The 20249-nt window shown below is 33.6% G+C and overlaps 1 protein-coding gene across 5 annotated transcripts in view; it reads right to left on the minus strand.

Annotated features, from left to right (window-relative positions):
• The window catches only part of LOC133191106 (protein C-ets-2-like), a 31784-nt gene extending 12601 nt beyond the window's left edge, over positions 1-19183 (minus strand). Inside the window, exon 1 of one of the 5 annotated variants that reach the window (XM_061326799.1) lies at positions 19111-19183. In XM_061326799.1, the coding sequence (XP_061182783.1) occupies positions 19111-19148 (38 nt within the window). In that variant the 5' untranslated portion in view covers positions 19149-19183. Of the gene's footprint in view, positions 1-531; positions 628-7653; positions 7750-12880; positions 12934-13391; positions 13509-19110 lie in introns of those variants that run through there. The other 4 variants (XM_061326800.1, XM_061326798.1, XM_061326801.1 and 1 more) reach the window with 4 other exon arrangements.
• Between the last annotated feature and the right edge of the window lie 1066 nt (positions 19184-20249).

The raw sequence follows: 20249 nt of genomic DNA on the forward strand, positions 1-20249 counted from the left end.
CAAATGATTGCCTCCACTGAAAAAACAACATGTATTACGCAACACGCAGATCCAGAGTGATAAACTTGAAAGCCTTTTTCCCCTTTTATGCCGAGAGTTAAATGTTGCATTAAAGTCACTTAGATTTTACTGTGGTTGGTTCTCTTATTTAGACAACATGCAATATGTGCTGACACAAAAATGTTAGAGAGTGTCTTTTTCTGCTTGATTAAAATAATGAAAACCTATTTAAATATGTCCTATTTGTAAACATCGCATGCAATATTCGGTTGAGCTACATGTTCATGTAATTCCCTTTACTCAGAATTTTAAAAAAAGTATTCAGAATTGTTTTATTGGCTTTAAGTATCTGCTTTGTTAACGGCAGGGAGAGATTCAGGGTCGATATAACTAGAAGATGATATATCTACTCTACACAACAACTGCTTGGCCAGCATTCTAACAAAACTGGTATGTCAACCAGAAAAAAAGACAAAAGCGTCTTATTAAGATTTCTTACGTTGAGAAATTGGTACACAAATATAAACTAACCTGTACTGCATTGTTGCACAGTAAAACAAGACGCTAATAAAAATTAAAACATCCAAAATAGATCCAGAAACACTAGAGAGAAGCTTCCATGTTGAAGTAAATAAAACCTTCCTGGTTTAATTACACCACGTGAAAATATTTACAGCTGAGTACGTTCTGATAGCATACAACAAACCAACGACATTGGTCCATTCAGGACAATCTAGGAAGAAATGTTATATGTCAATCTGCCTTCTTTGCTGACACGATTTGTTTGGGGTGGCCAAATACCTGGGAGATTTAATACCTGTGTCTAGATAATGCAGCTTACATACTATATATTTATCATCCAGGTGTACTTTTCTTATCTGTCATTGAAAAGGAATTCAAACTAATCGATAAAATTATTATTTGATTTTTTTTTTATTTTTGTACAAACTTGCTTGCTAACCGTTACTAAAATTAATATACAAATAGATCAACGGATATGATGATTAAATAAACATACATGTGAATATTCTAAATGTACATGAATTCATACCAGTCAATTCGACTATTGAACTTGTGTCATAAGAAAAAGAGAGGAATAGAATGAAAAAGTAATTTGCAAATATTTCTTGGGAGAGAGAGTGGAGAGAGAGAGAGAGGGAGGATCACCTATGCCTATAGAAGGTGTTTTCCTACTGAGAATACAGTTGGGCTGTTTGAATTTTCACAAGTATCACTTGTTAACTTGAGGAGTTTCTTAAAATCTAGACGTGTTTTTTTTATTAGCAAGCAGAAATCATTCCAAGTATTCTAGCTACAGTTGCATGAGGACAGGGTTAAGAGAACCACACCGGCTGTTAGTAAATAAACCTTTATAATCAGCCTATCGGACTGTTGTTAAAAGTTTGCTCAAGATTTTTTTCCTAACTTTTTGATTAAAATACATATGGTAAATTAAATCTTTTTAAATACAATAATTCGAAAGAAAGGGAATAAGAGGACCCAGTGATATATTCTACGCATGTCCTCGGGCCTTTCCAGCAAGCACGGAAAGGCTCGTGAAGTTGCGATTGATATTCTACGAAGCACAAAGCATATGTGCATTTTCTAAACGTTTATACACTAAATAAGTCCACTTTCTTGAGTTTGATAATAATTTGTAAAACAAAAATAAAAATGTTTCTTTGGTATTACAATTCGTACCTGCTAAAATTTTAAAGGCCGTTTTGATTTTATCCTCAAGCAGATTTTATCTTCAATACTAAATGCCAATAGATATAATCAGGCACGTAGCATCTTTTTTTGAAGGGGTAGGAACCGCCCCCTCCCCCCCCCCCCAAACCCCTTAGTTTCATAATTGTGTACACAGAAAAAGGGGTGGATATATCCCGGCGTCGGGGGCTACTTAGGTCTCTGATTTATATGAGTATTGACTACCTTTGACCTAAAAAAGGTTTATAAAAAACGTTCATCTGTAATCAGGCTTGTGAGTAGTACAACGAGGGGCCGGTACGTTTTTGCTAAGTTTCTTTCCTTGTTTATTTTGTTAAGAAAGTTTCCTTCAAACGCAAGTTGCCCCGCCCTCCCCACACTTTTAATTGCAGTATGGTCGCGTCCGTCCACATTATTGTACTTTCTCAGGCAAGCTGCCCGCCCTGCCCACAATTAATTTTTATTCTTGTATAGTCGATTCGTCCACATTAGTGTATCTAAAAAAAAATTTGTCGAATGTGAGAGTATGGATCTGCGCCCAAATCATTACAAAATTTAAGAATTTTGACTTTTGCAAAATTTCACACATCCCCCCCCCCCTCCAAATTTTCCAGGCTGGTGCACACTCAATATTCATAAAAATATCGCCAATCATTCTGGTTGATGTTAAGAACACTTACATAAAAACAAAGGTGAGACCACAATAACATACCAAATTGAGGCAGAAACGATAAAGCATTATAACAAAAGGTAAGAAATTAGCACACGAGAGAGAGAGAGAGAGAGAGCGAAAGGAAGACAGAGTGATTTATTCAATGAAACATGAAGATAAAAAACAGTATTCAAGCTCAAAGTCCATTAAAACAATACAAATCGGGAGAAGAGCAAAAACGGACCTCCAAAAACACAGGTGGGATCAGGTGCCATGGAGGAGTGAGCATCTTCTGCCGACCGGTCACACCCGTCGTGTGCTCCTTGTTATGATCGGTAAATAACGGAAAAATCCGTCGACAATTCAGTGTGTAATAATGGCCTAACAATTAGTATGAAAAACGTCAGTCAGCATATGACCTAATGACAGATTGTATTTGCTGACAATTTAAGATCATTGTATCGACCATAGAACTTACGAAATGATGACTTTAAACGAGACTGTTGATATTCTTAATGCTTGTTTCACCAACTTGTTTGTCAATAACGTGCCTCGTTTTATAAATTGTTCTTGCGTAGAGTATGCTCTTGCGTATCGAATCAACTGAGAGATATACACCCCATATGCAGGTGATAAGGGTATATTGCTGCATAAGTAAGGGAAGTTGACGATTGAAAAGTTAGTCATCACGTTTTTCATAAAGCTTTGTTGTTAGATTATCATTAACGTCTTTTTCTAGTAAAATATCCAAATATGAAACAGATGTGTCAGACTCTGTGGTATTTTTTTATTTCAAGCTCACTGGGATATATTTTGTCGACATATGAATGGAAATAACTATTTTAATTGATAATACGTCGTCGATATATCTAAACGTCGAGTTGAAGGCTACAGCAAGAGATTTCTTTTTCTTATGTAAGATTCTGAATAAATTCTGATTCATATAAATACAAAAAAAGGTCTGCTAACAACGGGGCAAAATTGGTACCCATGGGAATTTCAACAGATTGTTGGAAGACCTGGTCTCCAAAAACCACATAAATATTGTCAATCAGAAACTCAAGCATCTTTTTAATATCAACTTCAGAGTACTTAATTCAAGTGAAGAACAGCTACACTATATAGCTGTTTGGAATTGATCTGCATTTGATTTGAACGGGAAAGTTTTAAGTATTTTTTAAAAATATTATGAAACTCTAAACTCTAAGAGTAAGATCGATTTTTCCCCAATATATCCATAAAAAAGAAAAGAAACTTCTTCTAAAAGAAATGTCTTCAAAAATCAAAATGACTGCAGACTTTCAAATCTACATCCTGTCCTCTGTGGGATATTCCCAAAGTTTCCTATGATAGATTTGTGTCATCTGTAGATATTCCCAAAGTTTCTTATAATATATTTGTGTCCTCTGTGGGATATTCCCAAAGTTTCTTATAAAAGATTTGTGTCCTCTGTGGGATATTCCCAAAGTTTCTTATAAAAGATTTGTGTCCTTTGTGGATATATCCAAATTTTCCTATCTTAGAGTGTGTGTGATATTGTCAAAGTTTCCTATGATATATTTGTGTCCTCAGTGGATATATCCAAAGTTTTCTATGTTAGATTTGTGTCCTCTGCGGGAAATTCTCAAAGTTTCCTATGGAAGATTTGAACACATTTCCAGATTTCCTGTTTCTTTGGACAAATGTTCGCTGGTGACATTTTAAAGATTGATATATTGATAAATCAAGAAAGATGACAATGTTTGCTTAATGAGTTTGTGTCATCTGATCATTAAATCAAACAGTAAAACAATTATTGTTGTTTTTCAATCACAACACTGATTAAGTGACCCTCGAAGTAAAATTTTTACTTGCTGTACTCCTTGGGTAGCAAATCATCGTAAATCGACATAAAAACAGCAATGAATAGCCACTTTATTGCAAGAAGTTGGTTCTTTTTAATTCAAGTAGAAACGAGCTCCGCAAACATGACAGCGCACAGAAACCCAGAGTCCTCTCAAAGTTATAAATGTCATGTCACTTTATTCCTGAGTACCAGTTCCAAGTCACAGGCCTTTACTTACTAGATACTTTAATCCGACTGCCAGTTGGAATATAAAAAGTACTTTTTCATACCACCCGTTTGTCAGATCTGAAGGTCTATGTTCCAAGTGAGGCTTAGTAAGTCATATATAAGGGGAAAAACATAATACTCTCAAGGCCCCTGGGCCTCTTGTTCTTCAATATGATTCAATCATTACAATTAAGCTCACCTAGGCTTACAACTAATCGAACTTTTCTGATCAAAGTTTGTCCCTCCATCGACAGACGTTAATCTGTTCTACCTGTCAAATTTTCACTTCTCAATTCTGCTTAAGAACAACCAGCCCTCGGTAAGAGGAATTCAATTTTCTTTAAATCAAATTTCATGTTCTATTCAAAGAAAACATGAGTGATAAATCAGAAAAAAGAGGGGGTGCATGGCTTAAATAATCTTCTCTACACCCAATGGGTCAGAAATGAAAAGCTTGGGTTTATAGAGTTGAAATCCTGACCCCAGGGCTACAACTGGGGACAAAGTTGAAACAATAAGACGAGCCCACAATATAGGACCAAGTTTTTTTTTCATTAAAACTGTTCTGAAGAACAAAGTGTCTCATCTACTAATTTTTTGGTCTGAATAGATAAAAAAAAAAAGATTTGAAAAGAGGCTTTTTCTAAAAAAAAAATCTTCAAAAATAGAAACGTCTGCAGATTCTCAGAACTATGTCCTGTCCTCTGTAAGATATTTCCAAAGTGTCCTATAATAGATTTGAACACATTTCCTGATTTCCTGTTCTTTTGGACAAATGTTCGCTGGTGACATTGTAAAGACTGTTACATCGAAAAATCAAGAAAGATGACCCTGTTTGCTTAACGAGTTTGTGTCATCTAATCATTAAATCAAACAGTAAAACAATTATTGTTGTTTTTTAATCACAACACGGATTTGGTAACCCTCTAAGTACAATTTTCAGGTACTGTACTCCTCGGGTAGCTTATTACCGTATTTAAAAAAGGTAACTGCAGAGTATAGTATATATTCCATTGCTAATAAGAACTTAACTGTCTAATTCAAATGGAAAATTTGTACTATGTCGAAGGTTTGTCATAAAAAAAAAACCCAGAACATTCTTACATATACAAAAATTAAATTTTTTTTTCTCCAAATTTTTACATTTAGGATTGCGCACACTTCCTTTCAACTTAAAAGACCATAATCAACGTTAACAATTGTTGTTTATGTCTCTGCTGATTTAAACCGTTTCATGAAGTATATAAATGCCTATGTTCGTAAAGTTACCTGTCAATTTAACATTGGAACTTCCTACAAGAAAAAAAATTATTTATCACATATATATATACATGTAATAGTAGTTGAGTGAATAGGGGTGACTTTTCGCCTGTCCGTCCTCCTCGACCCGTTTACCCCCCCCCCCCCCCTCACTGCCCCCTTTCCACTCTTGAGATTTTTCATCTATATTTTCCCCCAAATTCTTTATGAATTAGAAAACTTCATTTTTTCATGAACTAGCAAGGATGAGCATGAACATCTTGTACAAACTGTTTTGTCCATAAATCCAAATTCTTTCATGTCAAAAACTTTTCGTAGCGAAGAGGGTACATGTACAAATATGAGAGGAGAAATGACGATAGAACATCTCACCACAAGCTAATTCTACAAACATCTCACCACAAGCTAATTCTACAAACAAGGAAACAAGGCCGTCGAAATGGGGTTGGGGGTTGGGTGCGATCGCACCCCTTTAAAAACAAACATTCGAAAATAAAATTTTTGTCAAAATAAATTCATTACTGATCTATTTAAAGAAATGCTGCTAGATTATGTTTATTAAATAGTTAAGAGAATGACTTAAACAATGCACCAGAACCACCAAAATGGTGCTCGATTATTAAAAAAAATCTGGTTCAGAGAAGGAAGAACTCCTCCCAGACCCTCTCTTTCCAGAAACCTGGCGACGGCTCTGGGAAGAAACCCCCCAACAGCTTTCTCTGCGTTATAAACTTAAGGTTTTGTTAATTCGGAATTTGACCCACCCCCCTCCAAAAAAAAAATCTCTGAAAGTGAAGGACTGTTTCTTGTTTATTCTGTTTTGTTGTATTATATGTAATATTATTATGTAGTCGGAAAATAGCTCTTCAGAGCTAATGTTTTCTGTTTGATTTACCCGACTTTAATTAAATATTATCTTAAGGACAGAATCAAAGCAATTGTGGAAATGTTCCAAGAAAGACAACTCTTGACAAACCTCGTGCTCGATTGATTGACATTTGACTGTTAAGTCAATGTCTGTTATTCTATTCCTATAAGATTTTGGAGATGGTGCCAGATATTATGTCGCTGTTCTAGCTGCTTTATTCACTTATCAATTTATCTTGTATAAAATCCAATCTTAATTGTCCAATGCAAAAATAAATTCATATTTTTATCCTGAAAAAGTTATTAATAAATTTACAACATCTAAACGGCGTTTAATCTTCCTTTTTTTCTCTGTTTAAAAGTAAGCCATAGAAAATGTCCAGGAAATTATTATCAAAGCAAGACTGTGTACTTAACAAGAACAAGGAAATGAATACTTAATGGACTCCGGCCACTGAATAAACTTTACGGTAAAGAACACAAACCCAAGGGCAGAGTAGCTGTTCTGAAATTAGCTAAAACGAGGCTCCCCTGGCATGCATGTAAATCCTAATCCGGGATGTTAGAAAGAGAGAGTATAAAAGATATAAACAAAGATATATAATACTGCTTAGATATTCGGGCACCACTACACAATCACAGCGTACAACACTTCCTCAATAAAACAAAGACAATGGCGACTAAAATGAGATAAATAAGATCTCGCCCCTGGCATGTAAACAATACATGTATATATAGTAATACAAACCAGATGTGTAAAATGTAAATAGATCGTCAGAGATATTTAATATGTACATACGCACGAGTTAAAAGTATACGAGTGAAATATATATAAGCTCTTAAGAAAAAAAATCAGCTGTTGTCAAGAAAAGGTTTAAATGACCAGTAAACCTGCGCTACAGATCTGAAGTCGTTAGTACGAGTAATCCATCATAGGCAAAAATCAATAAGAAGTATTTCAACATGACTAGAGCCACGCCGTAATGTAAACACCAACAGGAACTAAATAAAACCGTGAATATGATAGATAGGAAATTGACATGCATCTTGATTGTGAAATTGACAAGTGTATATTTCTTTGAATGGCGGGAATGATGAAACTCTGTGTTACCTGCCGTCTACGATGGCCACCCATAGCATACTCTCTCCTCCGCCTATTTTACTTCCTCCTCCGTTGATCAACTCATTTGAAAAACACACAGTGCTGACTGGCCTCCCGCGTTTTTATCGCCTGAATTTACTTCCTTGTCTCGTTAGTACATGTAAAGTCAGATTGTAAATGTTGTAGTAATAATATACTCCACGCCTCAATCCAATCGTCAGGAGGAATCCATGTTTGTTAAGCTATCATCTCACTGTCAATGGCGACTACGTAATTTATATACAGCGAAGCTAATACAGATGGTATGACCTTGTCGACTCAGTCAATCTCAGCTAGGACATGTTCATACCATATCTTTTTTCCTGTTGTTTCCTTATCCCCTACTATTCGGCATTTAATTTATGTACATTTTTACGTTCGATACTCTTGCTATGGAAAGGTCAGGACCGAGGTCATTCACTGATACAACTACCTTTGCTTATGCAAGAATGACCTATATTAAAACACGAAATGAACTTGTTAATTCTGAGTAAGAGATAATGATTTATATTATTTTACTTCCTCTTAGCTGTGTTTATACTGTTGAAGTATCTTAGTTGTGAATATCTGACGCATGTAAACAAAACTTAGCGTATCAGGAGATCTACTTATGGGCGGATCTAAAAATTAGTATCAGTAGACGTTTTTACAACCATTAATATGTGTCCGGGTTATGATTATGTAGGTCATTTTTCCATTCTTTAATTAAACCGAGTTTTACTGGTGTTACACTTACTGAAATTTTTACTTCGCATAAAATTTTGATTATAATATTTGAAAAAAGAATTTTTAAAAAAATGAAATCAAATCTGACTTGCTAGAAGACAAGTGTTTTTCATGCTATTAAGTTCACCTGTCTTGCTCCTTTTCTTTCTTTTTGTTAATAAACTAAAACTGATTCTGAACGTATATTAAAAATATATATGTACCTAACAAACGTGTGTAGGTGTGATTTGTGTTTTTTCGAGACATCCGTCATAAAGATTTTAATCCTCTTTTTAAAAACGTTTGATTTATTTAAGGACTTCAATTGTAATGGAAAAAAATTATTCACAGTCATGCCATCCAGTGACAGAATTCTACTTTAAATCACATACTGAACCTTCCAAGACCTGTTACAAAACTTTAAATTCTTTAACACTGCGAGTATATGATTTTTAATAAATTCTTTTTTTCCGCGTTACCTATTTTTATTTTCCATATTGGTTACATCGCAAATACTTGCTAGCAACGTTTTTGAAAATAAGACGAATGAAAAATCTTTTGGGCTGGGTGGTGGTGGTGGTGGTTTTGGGGAGGCATAATTGAGGAGGGATCTTTTTTTTTTTTTTACATGTGCTATTTTGGTTTAACCCTGACCCCAGGGGCCAAAACAAATACGAAACATAAATTAAAATTCTTTGGTGATTTTTATATATTAATTTGATTATTTTTTAATGGGTCTTCCAACCACTTGTAGAAGATTGTTAAAGATTAACCGTTTTAAACTCATGCTCAGTTGTGATCATTCCTTTAAAACAGTAAATTGGATTTTTTTTATTCAAAAGCTTTAAGTTATATAACTTTAATAAGTTCTGTTTTGGTTTGTGCAATTGAATAGTAATTTCATGCACATTAATGAATAATTCCACCCAACTCCTCAATATCAAAACTTTAATTTGAAAATTAATTTGATTGTAATCGAGAGGCAAAAAGGGAGGATAACAATGTTCAAATTAGCTATAGGTTCTCTAAAAATTATTTTACAGAAACAAATTGTAAGAATATAAACGTTTGTTCCTATATAGATGAGTTTCGGACAAAAAATAAGTAACTGAGAAGATGAGACACTTCAGGTCTTCAACACAGTTTTAATAATAAAAAAAAACAAACCTTAGTCCTATATTGTGGTCTCGTCTTATTGTTTTAACTTTGTCCCCAATTGTAGCCCTGGGGTCAGGATTTCTACTCTATCAACCCAAGCTTTTCATTTCTGACCCATTGGGTGTAGAGAAGATTATTTAAACCCCCCTCCTCTTTTTTCAGATTTATCACTCATGTTTTCGAATAGAACATGAACTTTGATTTGAAGGGAATTGAATTCCTCTTACTCAGGGCTGCTTTCTAGATATTTGGGTTGAAATTGACACTTGTTCTTAAGCAGGACTGAAAAGTGAAAATTTGACAGGGAGAACAGACAGACGTCGGTTGATAGAGCCCTGGACAAAATTTGACCAGAAAAGTTCGATTAGCCGTAAGCCTACATTTGTAGATGAACTTGAATTGTCATGTTGAATTATTAATTGAAGAACAAGAGACCCAGAAGCGTTGATAGTATCAAGTGTTTCCCTTGATATATGACTTGCTAAGCCTCACTTGGGATATAAACCTCCTGACAAATTGGTTTTATAAGAAAAGGACTTTTTTATACTCCCATTGTCAGTCGGATTAAAGTATTTGAAGGTCTGTGACTTGGAACTGGTACTCTGGATTCATGCGACATGAAATTTACAACTTTGAGAGGACTCTGTGTGCGCTGTCATATTTGTGAATAGCTGCAGAACTGTAGCTCTCTGCTTGAGAAAATTCGGACAGACAAAGCAGAGAGGTCTTTACAACGCTTGGATCTGTAGCTCTCTGCTTTGTCTGTCCGAATTTTCTCAAGCAGACAGCTACAATTCTGCAGCTAATTTGTGAAGCTCGTTTCTACTTGATTTTGAGAAGAAACGATTTTTGGAAATAAAGTGGTCATTTAAACCCCACCTTGTGGCTTCAGCTCTTGGGACAAGGTTTATGCAAATTTGGTAAATGGCATAGTTTACCGTCACCATAGAACTTGCTTGCTGAATGTTCATAAATAAATAAAATTAACAAAGGTACACTGTAAAATAAATTTTAATACATGACCAACGTAGTCCGACTCTGAGTTCTCAATTCTGGACCCATGGGACATGGATATTAAATTTTTGGTAGAAGACTGTTCATTATATCCACAATTCAAACTAGAGGTACTGTGAGCTCGCAGAACGATACCCCCCGCTCCCATAAGAGTATTAAAGGAAAAGTCCATTTCTTGCTATAAGAAACCCCAGATATCTGTCCGATCAAATAATACATGTAGAAGATGTACAATGGCATAATGTAATGAAGATTATGTGAAAGGCTCAGTAAATTTTCAACAGTGGTAAAGGGAGGTTTGCGGATAAGAAATGGGTACCCCTAATGTTATAGAAAGAATAGTGGTGTCCATGTTTTGCTATGGGAAACCCAAATATCTGTCGAATCGAAAGGAAAAATAGCAGGTGCATAATGGCAATATGTAATAAAGATTCTGTGAATGTCTCATTAAATTTTATGTAGTGGTATAGGAGGAGTTGTGGATAAAAGATGGGTACCGTACCCCAAATGTTATAGAAAGAATGACAGCATCCAAATTTTGCAATGGGAAACCCAAATATCTGTCCGATCGAAATGTGTTGTTCAATAGGAGATGCACAATTAATAGCACTATGTAATGAAGATTCTGTGAAAGTCTCATTAAATTTTATTCAGTTGCGAATAAGAGATGGGTACCATGAAATGGTACGGACGTTCTGACGCACAGACGTAAGGACATACGGACGGACGGACACTACAATCACTATATACCCCCACTTTTTTCAAGCGGGGGTATAAAAAATCAAAGATGTGATGTATTTTCAATATACAATGTAATAACGACTTTGATCAAACCAATTGGGTTTGAATCCTGGACCAAGTTAACTAAACGAACAGCATAGAATATACAGTTGTATTTGTTTCTGTTTGTTTGTTTGCTTTATGCCCCTTCGAGAATTGTTTCACTCATATTCATACGCCCCCTATTGCCCGTTGGAAAGCTGCAAATTTAGACTTATAAATAGCTATTGAGCGATATAAAGGATCGGTTTTGTGCCAACATCTACTGCTAAATCTAAATCTAGGTTTATATGGTCTTATCCGAAATCTGCTGTGGGAAGTATAGTTCTCTCTTTAGAGGCGTGGACAGATATATCCTACACCCACTTCTATACCACACCCTCATGTTTGTAGTCTGGAAACCATATTTATTTTAAGACGCCGGTCTAACCTTGGAATTAAATTTCGTCTCAAATATCTTTGATTTTTTAAATAATTTTCCTCAACTTAACATTAATGCCCGCATCTGTCACAAGAAAACCAAAGTTGCTGTAAATTTCCTACTTCTATTTGCAAAGCATTTCAGATCTGAAGCTCATGGGATCTTTGACAAATATCGTGGTTTTACTCCTATTATTACATGCTGCATGTGTTCAAATAGCATAAAATACATGTAAAAGTATGTAATGTATGTGTAAACACAATGTTCTAGTAATTAAAACATTCAAATATATATATAGATGTAGATCGTGTAATATGAATCTGGACATACACTCTTCAGTGCCCATAAACACGAACAAAGTGGCACTGTAAAACTATGCTGCAGTTAGTTAGCAGTGGATTATACTATACTCTTCGGGTTATTTTTAAAGTTTCCAAGTATCATCTTAAAATGTCCACTCAACAGTATCGCTTTGAGGAGGGAACGGAGGGGGTATCCGATGATTAAACAAATAGCTGATTCTCTGTCTACAGACTGCTGGTGATTACGATGACTATAGTCTGGACTTAAGTTGTAACTGCACAAGTACGTACATATCCCCATACTTTAACTATCCTCATACTTTAACTTTTATTCGTCACAGTAAGACTTGAAATAGGTAAAAAGCCCAAATTTCATTTCTCTTTATTCACACATTCACTTTTGTGCACGTCGTAAGGTGTGTTTGAAACATGGTTCATACGCAGAAACATTTTTCTTTTCGATACATTTTTTATTGTGCTTTAAGTTGCACTAATTACAATCAAGTTAAAAATAACTAGTACATGAATGCACAGAATGATGTTAACATGTTTGATTTTACAGCCACCCGAAGCTAATTTTTTTCAGAGTTATCATTAGAGAAAAGTTTATCATTGCTTTGTCATGTGATATGACCCCCTATATCTTTGCACCTGAATTCATAAAGGTAGCAAAGCAATTATAGGACTGGAAATGGTCATTGTATTGTAGTACTTTATTATATTTTAAAGGTTGACAAAATATCAATGCATGCTGTGTCGAATGCATCACACACTAAAGTCATAAACTGAACCAGGAAGATTCCTATAAATAACTCACCGATTGCTGGCGTATCTCGGTCCGTACGGATGGAACATTTTTTTAATTTCAGGATTCCTCGACAAAAACAACTCCACAAACGCTTGTCAAAGTCTGAATAGATTATTTAGGAAAACTCGCACAAATTGAAAGTCACATAGTGAACAGAGAAAGGCTTTTTCCTTCTTAAACCGGCAAATCGGCTCGGTTTGGCAAAATATTATTTTCCGCCAAGCGTCGCACGAACAGATAGGGAAAAATAAGAGCATCCGGATTAGCGGGAAATTCACACTTAGGTTTTCTCGTCGTGACCCTTGACTGTTTTCAAAGGAGGTTTTACGTACATGAGTCATTGTTTTCGTTACTTATTTGCATACAATATTATGTCACACAAAAAATCCACAGAATTGTCATTTATATATAAATTTTATAATGTTTGAAATTGTGCAGCTACAAATAAGGAGATCAATGGCAAATGGGATCTTATTTGTGAAATAAATAATGAAGACGTGTTAAAAAAGTGCATACTCACTCATGTTTGAAGACAGGACAAGAAAATTGCATATTTTGTACAGGTATTAAAGCATGTGATGCCAATTACGTCATATTGATAAACAAACAATTACAACCACGTTAATTATCATTATTCACGGTCGCCATCAATCAGTGGGTTAGTTCATTTGCATATTATACGCTTAGTTTTCAGAAAATGAAACTGCTGAATAGTATTTTTGAAAGTTATTCAAAGTAGCGACCCAGATAATATTGGGAATTAATCATCACGGGATTTTCCATAACATGCTGAGTTCGGCGTAAGTTGTGAGTGTGATGCGCGACTGTTCCCTGCGATATGGACAATCGGGCGTACACTTTTAAGTAAATTTTTTTTATAAAAAAAGGAAACAGTATCTTTTTTCAATATTTTTACTTTTGAAACTGAAGGCATTTTTAAAAATCAAAGCATTACATTATCCGAACGATTAAGTTCAACTCTTGCAATGATGGAATGGTATGAAACCTATGTCACACAGGGGCAGTTTTTTTTTCATGAAATGTCTTTGAAATTTGTATTACAGGTTTGGACAACAATGTTTTTATAAAATATCTGAAGCGTGAATTATGAATTAAGAGCAATCAATCATTTCATAATTACAAAGAATTTTTCATCAATTCATACACTACAAAGCACCTGAAAAATCGTGTTGGCTTAAATTTATGTGGTAAAAATTATGTTTTAACCTTCAAAAAGTTTTTCTGACAGGGCCTATTTCCTACAATATTATGTAATGTACAACATTCTTTGATGGTTGATTTCGAACCATCCAGGAAATGTTAAGTTGAAATATTGTTTTCATTATTAATTATTATTATCATTTTCGTTCTTATTTTTGTTTTTCTCAGCAATAACAAACAGGCCCGTAGAACGCGGTCCCCACTCTTTTGCTGTAGTTTTTAATATGTAAATTTTCAATTAGACCTGGACACATCCCCCCTTTTTTGTTGCTGTAATGTCGAACACTTGCGAATTTCAATTTGAAAATAAAATACGAAAAGGTTAGAGACCCCCCCCCCCCCACCTCCACGAAGTAGGAATTATTTTGTGCTTGGGCATTTTTTTTTTTTTTACTTTAGTCATATTTTCTTGGAAATTGGCTCTTCCACTATTAAAAACGTTGCTACAGGCCTGACAAGTTCCAATATCGAAAAATATCAAAAGGTAGCTATAGAAAAATTAGTACTTTACTTTAATTTTTTTTAAAAAAATAAAACTGCTGTATAACCCTTCTCAAGGCCCTGACATACTTTATGTCATCAGCAACAACATACTCACATGTAAGTCTGAATTAATTTTATTCCAGAGTTCAAAGGTTATGAGCAGACTCACAGGTGCTTATAACCCAATATCATTCTTTCTGCTGCTATTACTTAAGGAATAACTGTCTAATCTTTTGGTTTCATGATGTGTTCAATCGATTGGCTTGCGTGAAAATTTGCATAAACGCCGAAGGCTATCCCCACTACTTTCAAAAACAACTTCTATTCAGGGGAAACTATGCTACAACAAATTTAAAAAGTGATGTAAATCGAGTTTGGATTCTCAAATACTATAAAGAAGTTTAGGAGAATATAAAATCGGAGTTTTTCCAAACTTTAATAAATTCATGTCTTTCAACACCTTTTACCACCTTTCCCAATGTTGATTAACAGTGTTATTGATATCCTAGGCATGCATAATCAATAAGAATGAAACTCAGAAAATATTATAATATTTTATGATTGGTACATGTAATCTTCAGAATTACTTTTTTATATTCATTCTTTTTCTACACATAATTACTCTGAAGATGATCTTAAAAAGATGATGGAGTTCGGCATTGGCAATGTCTATATACAATATCTACAGTATTATACAATATCTACAGTATGCATACAATATCTACAGTATGTATACAATATCTACAGTATGTATAGCTTTAGGAGACCAGATTTTTCAACAATCTGCTGAAATTCCAGAGGACCCTTTATCGTCGACCTTTTTTTATATTTTTAAAAAGTAGAAGAAAATGCTTGTCGTAGCATCCAGTCGACATTGGGCTATATCGACGACTTTTTATTAATTAACAATACCGGTAGTTACTTTTATACATATGTCGACTTGATATATCCCAGTGAACCAAAAATTAAAAACACCAGAATCTGCTGCATTTGTTTTAAATTTAGATGTTTAAATTAATTGACTATAGACGTTAATGGCTAACTTACAAGTAAACTATATGACAAACGGAATGACTTCAGCTTTTTCCATCGTCAACCTCCCCTGTTTATGTAATGCACATAATGCTTATGTCTCCCATCCGATTGGAGTACGCAAGAGTATGTTCGAAGAACGATCATTTTTTTTTATCCGAGGCAGGCTACTGGTAATTTAGTTGATGTTACAGGTCTTCCAACAATTTAGCTTTTTGCAAAATATTAGTATATAGTCGTTATTAATGTGATAATGACATTGTTTGCAAATACAGCCAGCCTATTGTTTTTTTTTCTGACGTGTTTCATACAAATTGTATGGCCATTGTTTAAGTACAAATTTTGACAAAAGAATACTCTGTTTACCTGATCAATACAATGAGCTCACGTCGGATGTGACTGTTCATCAGGGGATACTTACTCCTCGTACCTAATCCCGAATTTGGTGCTTCCAGAGGTCCTTATTTTATGGGGTGGGGGGGAGAGGATGTTTTTGTTTGTTTCTTTGTTTTGTTTTGTTTGTTTTTTGTTGTTGTTTTTTTTGTTTTTTTTGTTTTGTGTTTGCAATTTTCATGATTTTTTATATAAGAATTCTGAATCTATCAGATTAATCACTGTTCTTTGTCATGTTCAGGGGTGTTTCAATCAAATATTTAATTTTCTATAAAATATCTGAAGTTCACTGTCACCGCAAATTATACATATCGTTCAAAAATATTTTCTTTAGAAAATTAACATTGATTTGATGCCTACATCAAGAAAAATGAGTTGCACGAGAATAGCGATCTACACAAGAATATTGTGAAAAAAAGCACTTTCAATAAAAATGGAACTCGTAAATTTACTTACCTTGCCATCATTCATTTGCAAAATTATTTTTTTAAAAACATTCTGATTGTACACTCAAGTACTCTGAAGTTGATATTAAAAAGGATGCTTGAGTTTCTGATTGACAATGTCTATGTGGTTTTTGGAGACCAGGTCTTCTAACAATCTGTTGCAATTCCCATGGGTACCAATTGCGCCCCGTTGTTAGCAGACCTACTTTTGTATTCATATGAAGCAGAATTTATTCAAAATCTTACACACGAGAAAAAGAAATCTCTTACTGTGGCCTTCAACTCGACATTTAGATAATCGACGATCTATTATCAGTTAACAATAGTTACTTCCATTCATATGTCGACTCGATATATCCCAGTGAGCTTGAAGTAAAAGATACCAAAGAATCTGACCATCTCTTTCATACTTGGATATTTTACTAGAAAAAGACGTTAATGGTAATCTAACAACAAAGCTTTATGATAAATGTGATGACTTTAACTTTTCAATCGTCAACTTCCCTTACCTATGTAGCAATATACCCTTATCACTTGCATATGGGGTGTATATCTCTTAGTTGATTGGATACGCAATAGCATTCTCTATGTATGAACTATTTCTAAAGCGAGATAAGTTACTGACAAACAAGTTGATAAAACAAGGATATCAACAGTCTCGTTTAAAGGCATCATTTCGTAAGTTCTATGGTTGATACAATGACCTTGTCAGCAAATACAATCTATCATTATGTCATATGCTGACTGACGTTTTTCATACTAATTGTTAGGTCATTATTTACACACTGATTTGTCGACGGATTTTGCCGTTATTTACCAATCATAACAAGGAGCACACGGCAGGTGTGACCGGTCGGCAGGGGATGCTCAATCCACCATGGCACCTGATCCCACCTCTGATGTTTTTGGAGGTCTGTGTTTGCTCTGCTTCCGATTTGTATTGTTTTAATGGACTTTGAGCTTGAATATTGTTCGTTATCTCCATATTTCATCATAACGAACCCTGTTTCTGTTTCGACGAAAAGTTGAAACCTTCATGACCATGAAATGACCATGCTTTTGTTTTGCCTGATATTATTAAGAGATCTATTTATAACCGAATGGATTGAATACAAATATAGTGATGTCCTTTATTGTTTTTTGCATTGATTATATGAAGACATTGCCATTTGCATTTAGTTTCACTTTTCACACAAGAACAGATGTTAAAAAGCTTTCCATTTTTCAAAATCCGCACAGATTTGCGAAGAAAGAAAATACATTTAGATGCCGATATTTCTTTCTCTAACGAAATAAACGCAAATCCGAGAGCAATACCAATTTCATGATGTATTCAAATATGCAATGGTAAGTTCACTGAATAATATTTTGGAGATGAAATATAAGGCTATAGTTACACGAATATGCATAATTTATTTGATTTGAAAAGTATGTACAACAAAATTTTGTCTTGTTCTCTAAATACCTGAAAACAGCCTCTGTGTTGGCATAAAAATATAGCATTTGAGTTATTAAGCGAGGTATTTAGACAATATTAAATCTATTAATTAATTACAAGGTTTTATAATGAAGATATCCTAACAAAAAATATTTTAGTAAACTATTGTTAAGTATAGTTTACTACAGTTATCAATAGTAAATCAACGTTTTAAAGTGATCACTATGATAAATTAAAGTTTTCAAAGTGATCACTATAGTAAAATCAAAATTATCAGAGTGATCACTGTAATAGTATTTCAAAGTTTTCGTAGTTATCACTACAGTAAATCAAAGTGTCAAAGTTATCACTACAGTAAATCAAAGTGTCAAAGTTATCACTATAGTTAACTATAGTTTCTATAGTGACAACGTTATTACTATAGTTAATTTTAGTAAACTATAGTTAACTATAGTATTTTTTTGTAAGGATATTTTGCAAATTTTTGAATTTTCTCTTCATGGAATTGACATAGTTTGATTTAAAAAATTTTCAAAGTTATAGCCCATAGATGTATGCTGAAAGAGTTAAAAACAATAGCATTACGCTAATCTTCTCAAAAAGCATTGAGAGGTACAAAATTGTTTTCTTTCAATTTTTTACGGTGTTAAAAGGCGTGATGAATATTTAAATTAATTTTGAAAAAGACAACTATGATTGAATTTGATCATTCAGATGTTTTGAGAACTAGTATGATATAAGGATTTGAATGTCCATTACAGAATACACAATGCATGACACTTCGTAGATTTTAACCCCTTATAAGTCGAAAACATTGTAGCAATCATATGAATCTATTAGAAACTCTTTGTATAAAGAAATCAAACCATAGGACTATTCTGTATTTCAATTTTGCTGTAAAGTTTTTACGTAAACAAGCTGAAATTTAAATCAAATGGAGTCACAGTCTTTTAATTAAACCAATCGCACTTTTCTTTCCTTCTATAATATTAAATGTAAGAAATCGTTCAAAACTCCCGAACAAAGTGAAAGAAATTGTCATGATTAAGTTTAAAACTCTGCTTGACTTTACTCTTTGAAATGATCTACGTATTTCAAATATCCATGCAATTTAAATCAGAGTACATTTAGATAATTGCTTGCTTGATTACGTCTTGTATCATAAACGTTTTGTTTGCACAACTTGCAAAAAAGAAGAAATAAACTAATACTGTATATGTACTTACTCTAGCCAGTCTGGTAGTTCATCTAGATCTAACAGCATTGTCAAATAGCACGTGGAACAATTAAATGAAAACAAAGTAAACAGCGACCATAGGTATGAATTTATATATAGTAACAGAGTCGCATCGCTAAGCAAATGGGAATAAAGATAATTAGGTATGTATGCATGTGATCGTTTTATGTAATTTCACGTGCAGTTTGACAGGTTTTCCCAAGACTATTGAAAATAACTGCGAACTTTTTTGTAAAGTGAAAAATTAAAATGCAGTTAAATTTGAATATTTTGATAATAAATTGTCATCTTAATACATGTAAGCATTATCAGGTATGTCTAAATATCTTTTTTACTCGTTTTTCAAAGGCCCTAACACGCAAGTTTAACCTTTTAAAAGACTGAAACAAGATTTAAATATATATATATATATATATATATATATTCATCGTAGCACGAATAAATAAATATACGAGTAAATAAAGAAAAAAATAAAACTGATTCTTTACCTACCATTGCACATTGTTTCATTTATTTTTGATATTATATATTGTGTATTATTTTAAGCACTATGAAATCGAAAAACATAAATTGAATATATTAGACCGACAATCTACGACAAGGTCAAATATTTATTTATTTATTCCTTCTATTATTACTGCATGTAATTCATTTTTATTTAAACGTCCATTTTAATAAATAATGCAAATTTACTTTTTGTGATACACTCTATATCAAATTCCTAAATTTCATTTCTCCATAAAATGTCATATTTTTATGATCAATTTAAGCTTAGCTATCCTAATTGATGCATTGAGAAACTATTATGATATAATGTGTTTTAACTTATAATCTTTTTAATGATCCAAAGAATAATGCTAAAGCATGAGTGGAACAAGATTTAAAAAAAAAATATATTTACGAGTACGAAGCACTAGTGAAAATTAAAAGTCTTGATTCACGAGTGAAATGAATTCCACATACAGTATAAACTTTTCTTGTAATTTTATTTTCTATGCTTTTTCTTTTTGCCTCTCTTTCATAAGGCAGTATTTTTACAATTTTCCATCTCGCAATCGCTTACGTATGACGTCTCACTACTGCAGTATTTGTGCCTTACTTTTGATATTTCCCAAAGTGAAAAATATC

This window comes from Saccostrea echinata, unplaced genomic scaffold, assembly GCF_033153115.1.
Source record: "Saccostrea echinata isolate AGI-Se365-2 ecotype Australia unplaced genomic scaffold, CSIRO_AGI_Sech_v1 ptg000023l, whole genome shotgun sequence".
Classification (NCBI taxonomy): domain Eukaryota; kingdom Metazoa; phylum Mollusca; class Bivalvia; order Ostreida; family Ostreidae; genus Saccostrea; species Saccostrea echinata.